Source organism: Dendroctonus ponderosae, unplaced genomic scaffold (assembly GCF_020466585.1).
Source record: "Dendroctonus ponderosae isolate FM_Combo_2020 unplaced genomic scaffold, Dpon_F_20191213v2 Dpon_F_20191213_6, whole genome shotgun sequence".
Taxonomy (NCBI): domain Eukaryota; kingdom Metazoa; phylum Arthropoda; class Insecta; order Coleoptera; family Curculionidae; genus Dendroctonus; species Dendroctonus ponderosae.
The window spans coordinates 6,393,818-6,400,761 of NW_026018814.1; the positions used below are offsets into that span (position 1 = coordinate 6,393,818).

General features: G+C 29.9%; 1 protein-coding gene across 1 annotated transcript; it reads left to right on the forward strand.

The window, feature by feature from the left end:
* Window positions 1-310: 310 nt before the first annotated feature.
* Window positions 311-5,118, forward strand: LOC109535044. The gene is made up of 8 exons (XM_048667644.1): window positions 311-391; window positions 1,058-1,336; window positions 1,729-1,983; window positions 2,457-2,657; window positions 2,716-2,976; window positions 3,146-3,355; window positions 4,364-4,547; window positions 4,762-5,118. Exons 1-8 carry the CDS (start codon window positions 389-391, stop codon window positions 4,917-4,919), a joined length of 1,551 nt encoding a protein of 516 aa, XP_048523601.1. The 5' UTR covers window positions 311-388; the 3' UTR covers window positions 4,920-5,118.
* Window positions 5,119-6,944: the final 1,826 nt, after the last annotated feature.

Consider the following 6,944-nt stretch of genomic DNA (forward strand, 5'->3'; position numbering starts at 1 on the left):
AAAAAAAAGAACAAAATAAAGCACCAAATGCCGTCAAGATGAGTTTCCTTTCTTACAAAGGCAATTTGATCCAGAAACTTGACCGCACAATGTATTATGCGGAAAAACCAATTAACCAATATTTAGAGAAATGTATAATAAATATTTATAATTAGAAAATTGACAAAAAAATTTTTTTAATGTCGCAAATATGCTTTGATGTTTACACCGTGAAGACCATTTGAGACAAATATCTTCAAGTATTATCTATCAATAACGTGAACTTAGCACCAATAAAGTCTGGCACTTCATTTAGCCTGATAAGACGTATAAATAATAAAATAATTTAAGTAAGAACTCATTCAATTTTCAATAGTTTGTGTTTAACCGTTGGAAGAGTTATATCAAAATGGTAAGACTTGTATTAAAACAAAATAACATAAATAAATATTAAAACTGTGTTTGGATTTAAATATAAAAGCTACAGTTTCTCATTAATTATTGCAACTTTATTTATTAAACTTTGTGCTGCTCAAGATATTCCAGAGACCGGGATTTATTTTGCCACTCCTGAAAACTCGAAATTTTCTAGTTATAATTATTTAATTTAAACTTATAAATTTTTTAAGCTGTTTAATTTTAGTTAGCTGTTCATTTCGGTGAAAATAATCGCAAAACTAAATATTAAATATAAAAAAATAAGCTAAAGGAAAGCATCACAATTTTACAAATATTGCAATGAAAACTTGCAATGTGCAAGTTTTCCAAATTAAAACAGTATTAATTTTTTTCGAGTTTAACTACTAGATCATCCAAAAGGAAAAGACTGCTTGAACAAAATTTACAAATATGTATTTGGAAAAATACCTCAGCCGATTTTTTAAACTCATTATAGTTCACCAAATAAAATAAAATAATAATATACAGTATAACAAATATTGTACAGGTATTAAAGTATGTTGTATTTGTATATACACTAAACAAACGGATAAGTAATTCAGTTAGTTAAGCACACGTTTAATAACGTGTATTTGGTTTCAGAATTTTTTCTATAACAATATATTTTTTTTAATTTCAGACATCACCGCAACTAAACCTATTGAAGACTTTGTTCATAAATATTGTGGGATGGATTGTCTTACTTCCTGTGGTGGCGATTTTCGCCGTATATAGGAAAATAGTTGATATAAAACTACGGATGATACATGGCGAATTGTATGGGGGCCTATTCAACTTGAATGATACGATTTTCTTTTGGACTGACGTTACATCTATTTATCTGACCACCGTATTATATATTAAAAGTAAACGCGAAATTGATCTCTTAAGCAACGTGCAGAATGTAATAAGGAAACAGGTAAAACAATCTAGTAAAATCTACAAATTTAATTTATATTAGCAAATAAAAAGCCAAGTCACTACAATAATGTAAACAACTTGCTTCTATATATCTATGCAAAAAGGCGGAACAATTAATGTTATACGATGTAATATAATCTGCAACAACTAACAGACAATACCAGAATATAGTCTAAAGAAGAGCGTAAGCATAATTAAAATAGAATCGCTACAGTTTCCTTTTGGTTTGAATTCTTGTTCAACAGATCTATCTACTATTATTCCACAACTTTGTATTAATGTCTTTTTATTACTCATCATGTGGTTGAACAAACAAAGGGCATTTTGCCCTAAATAGTGAAAAACATAATGCACTATAAAAATGTAGGTACATTTAAAAACTTTCTTTAGATATTTGGTAATCCAGACGCGTATCCGAAATTAACAGGGACAAAGTGCTCATTTGGAGGGTATGCTTACTGGAAGAAGTATGGCTGCCAGCCAGATTCTGTGGTACAATCTTTAAAGCTGCCAAAGAATGGAAAATTCAATGAAGAATACTTGAAGAAAGCTACTGCTGAAATCATTGAAACTAAAATTGATAACAATGACGCTGTATTGTGGAACTTCTATATTAGCGAGAAACCGCTTGAAGATTTTAGTTCGGTGAGTTGCATACCCTAATTAATAGTAATTTAATACATTTATAATGTTATACGACTTTAACTGATCATTAATGTAACGTATGAACGGTCACGGATATAATGCCTACAATTAAGCTTGCAAACATTAAACATAATAAAGACTAGAATTTCGTTGGTACCATCCGAAAAATCTTACATGAAACTTTGCACTATATTACATTAAACGTAATAATTGGTTAAACTTTAGTTGGTACTCTCAGCTTCCTATCTGATAATTTGTGTATGTTGTAAATGAAGCTTAACATAGATATTTACAAATTTCTGGTTCAATTTAGAAATTTTATTCACCGTCATTTTAGCCAGCTTTTTGTAGCTATAAACAGCGGCTTAATTTTAAAAGTGTTTCCATACAGGCGAATCATTTGTAAAAAGTGTAATTCGAATATCAATTTCAACTCTTCTATAAATTGAATTCACATGTTGTATTATTTTTAGGATGGTTCCTTTTGTTATCCAATAGTAGCTCGATTTCATCACTCCATCGCCGATGGTACCTCGCTGGTTGCCCTGTTTATTCGGCTCTTTGGTGACAGTACAGCCCAAAATTATACCGAAGAATTATTTAAAAAATTAATAAAACCACCTATTGCCCATCAGCATCATAAAACAGGAATCGAGTCGCTTGCAACACTTGTGGTAAGATTTTTAAATTAATTATTGTTCTTTGAAATCGAACCCAGTTTAATAATTTCAGAAAAAAATTATTAGAACCATTCATTTTGCGTTCGATCTTGTGTGTTTTGCATTTGGAAGACTCATTCGAAATGGTCAGTTGCGGGAACACGATGTGAATGGCTTACACCGTACCAGTTACTCTGGCGAAAAAATTACCGTTTGGGCTGATGAATCGGATTGTTTGATGATGGTGAAGAAAATAAGAGAGCGAACCAAATCGAAATTTACTTGCGTAATTAGCACTGCAGTAGCAGCGAGCATGACGGATTACTTAAAAAGGGTAAGAAGAATAATTCGATTGGAGTTGATTAATTTCTATTTGATATAATTATGCATAAACATGTATGCTTAAAGCACATGCCAGTATAAAGTAGAGCTGTTGAAGATTTAATTTTTTTTCAAGCACTGAATTAACAACAATTAGCTTATCCCAGTTTTTTTTATTTCAGAACAAGTTACCTGTACCAGAACAGACATCTGGAGTAATGGCATTACTTCTGCACTTCCCATCAATAGATCCAATTAAACCTGTCGTATTAGAGAATAAAGCTGCTGGTCTTTGCTACTCGCTACCATGCCATACATCCAACAATATATTGGATTTCTTACGAAATGTTACAGCATCAATGAACGAACAGTTAAAATACACCGATGCCATCGTAAGTATAAAGTTATCTGCTTCTAGAGGGCCTCTTAGTGTCTATTCCAACTAATCTAAGATATTCATTTGTCGACATGTACGGGAGTGAGCACATAAGTTCTATATTGTTTAGACTGATGCGTATTTTCAAAACCAAAATTTTTGTTGGCTATTTTGCATCAGTTTTGTGTCTTTTTAAACAGACAGAATTTCCTGATGTCTTTTACTACGAATGGATAATTATCTTATCTTTCTATAAAGAACGAATTTTTGCAMATTGCGAATTATGAAAGATTTGCCAACAAAAAATGTTWGTTTTTTGTACTGGCRCACTGTCCATGATCTGTTCAGTAGCTAAYTTATCCAAAAWAGTTMAAAAWWWTTAATTTTTAGAATATTTWCAGCTKTCAGTTCAAATCCAACATGATAAGTTGTAGATTATTTYGCWGGYCAATAAATATCAYCTGACCTTCCTTCGCTSATAATCAATATTTTTTAATGTAGTCATTGCMAATTAATATATGTATMARCCTAAATTATAATAAAAATAATTTWAYKTACAGGGTGATTTRTAGACAGGTGTTTTGTACAYCGAAAAATGTGTATGAAACTTTATTTATAACTTTATTAATAAMCCATTTTAATGCAATTTGCTCAAATACWAGGAAACTGTGTTAAAAATCGACGTCATACATTTAATTTTTGTTACATTTTGCATATAGAAAATTAACGAAATGGAAGCATTTTTTACAAATAAATCCCCATTCGTTTCTTGCAAAAGCTTTCATAGTTTAACAGTTTGGACTTGAAACATTTTTGTTTGTTTTGTCGACACACTTATTGTCGAATGAAAATATATTTGTAAGTCTGGAATTGGTTTAGCTGCTCACTTTCGCAATAGGAATTGTTCATTGCCATTTTTTCTAAAACTTTAATTTTTTTGTCAATAAGCTAAATTTTTCGTAATTCATTTCACCATTATCGGCTTGACTAGAATTATATCTTCACAATTATATTGTCTATTTAGATTTCCTCCTTGCTGCTCAGATACGCAATGGGTTTTGTGCCAGTTAAATTTATTGACAATTATTTGGGATTCGACGCTCAAACTTTCCTGCTCACCAACATACCAGGTGGTTCTAGAATCGAGATGTTTGATGGATGCATTTTGGAAAAAGTGGTCCCTGTAGCTCCCAATGTCAAAGGAATTGGTAAGCGAAAATAATAATATTTTACATTAAATAGCGAAAATTTATGAGTAAACACTTGAATGCAAGTGTTTCTTCATAAATACAAATTACGACATGCTTTGTTTCCTTTAATCCCATCAGACATGCATTTAGTCTTGAATACTGTTAGCTAACTGAAGGATTAAATCGTCAACAAGGTTGAATTTATCATTATACATATATGTGTTTATTGCAGGCATTTCATTCGGAATTATCAGTTATGATAATAAACTCCAAATCGGTGTAACAGTAGACAAAGCTATAACTACCAACCAAGAAGAAGTACAAAAAATTGCAAACGACTTCTTTCGAAATATTCGCCTTCTAGACGTTGCATCTAAAAATAGTTGCTGATTTAGCTGAAACTTTAATTTATATTATTTTTTATGTGCTAGTTATGTTTATTAATAGTATGTAACTGTGAATTTTATAGGATTAGAATATTTATTAAAACTAGAATTTAGTTCAATGTCTTTACACATGCTGACGTCTTTTTATCTAATGTAGGTTTATGAAGGAAATGAACTGTGAATAAAGAAGAGATATTTGAAAATATAACACTTTCATTACTTAACAGACCCCTAAGGATAAATCACCTAGTTTACCGAACTATTTAGGAATTATAATTTTTGAAGTTAGTTGAGTTAATAACTCAAAATACAGATGTTTACAAAAAAATAATTATATTTACTATATCAAGAAATACAGTAACAACAAATATAGCTATATTAACTCATTCATTCAAGAGGAATTAGTTTGATTTATGTGGTTATTATTACCAATTTTATTATTATGGCTGATCGAATCGTAAGTTATTAACATTGGTAAGTTCCGTAATTCTAATATGACATTTTTCACAAGTATTTTAAGTATCACAAATGTAATTTTTTTACATTCCCTTCTTATGTATGGACAAAATATTTCGTTGCTGTTATCACTGCATACATTGATAAACCTAATTAAATACTGAACTTTTGACATTGTGTAATGCAACTTTGTATTTGCGGAATTATGAAAGCAGTTATTGCAATAACACGAATGTTTTCTTAATTCTTTTTCCTTAACCTTTCCCTCAGAAAAATCGTATTAAATCTGACTAAGTCGAAGCAGGGCAGCCGCAGCCCCATTTAAGAGCCTACACATATTAATAATAAACTCAAAATTTGCAGCGGCATGCGTGAAACATATTTACTACTAATAATTATAATAATTCCGGGGTAATTCGTTCGATAAAATCCTTCCGTGCAAACTGCCAACATATTTTCAAATCACTGATGTTAGAGAGCCTTCTCAATTAATTTTATTTAAACCTACTTTCGACTACATCAGTTTTCTTAATGTCAAGCATCCCGAGTACAAGGACAAAAATAGTCGCATTGCAAACACAATTACTGCAATATTTGTAARAAGACCGCTGAAGATATATGAAGAAATAAAAAAAAAGAACAAAATAAAGCACCAAATGCCGTCAAGATGAGTTTCCTTTCTTACAAAGGCAATTTGATCCAGAAACTTGACCGCACAATGTATTATGCGGAAAAACCAATTAACCAATATTTAGAGAAATGTATAATAAATATTTATAATTAGAAAATTGACAAAAAAATTTTTTTAATGTCGCAAATATGCTTTGATGTTTACACCGTGAAGACCATTTGAGACAAATATCTTCAAGTATTATCTATCAATAACGTGAACTTAGCACCAATAAAGTCTGGCACTTCATTTAGCCTGATAAGACGTATAAATAATAAAATAATTTAAGTAAGAACTCATTCAATTTTCAATAGTTTGTGTTTAACCGTTGGAAGAGTTATATCAAAATGGTAAGACTTGTATTAAAACAAAATAACATAAATAAATATTAAAACTGTGTTTGGATTTAAATATAAAAGCTACAGTTTCTCATTAATTATTGCAACTTTATTTATTAAACTTTGTGCTGCTCAAGATATTCCAGAGACCGGGATTTATTTTGCCACTCCTGAAAACTCGAAATTTTCTAGTTATAATTATTTAATTTAAACTTATAAATTTTTTAAGCTGTTTAATTTTAGTTAGCTGTTCATTTCGGTGAAAATAATCGCAAAACTAAATATTAAATATAAAAAAATAAGCTAAAGGAAAGCATCACAATTTTACAAATATTGCAATGAAAACTTGCAATGTGCAAGTTTTCCAAATTAAAACAGTATTAATTTTTTTCGAGTTTAACTACTAGATCATCCAAAAGGAAAAGACTGCTTGAACAAAATTTACAAATATGTATTTGGAAAAATACCTCAGCCGATTTTTTAAACTCATTATAGTTCACCAAATAAAATAAAATAATAATATACAGTATAACAAATATTGTACAGGTATTAAAGTATGTTGTAT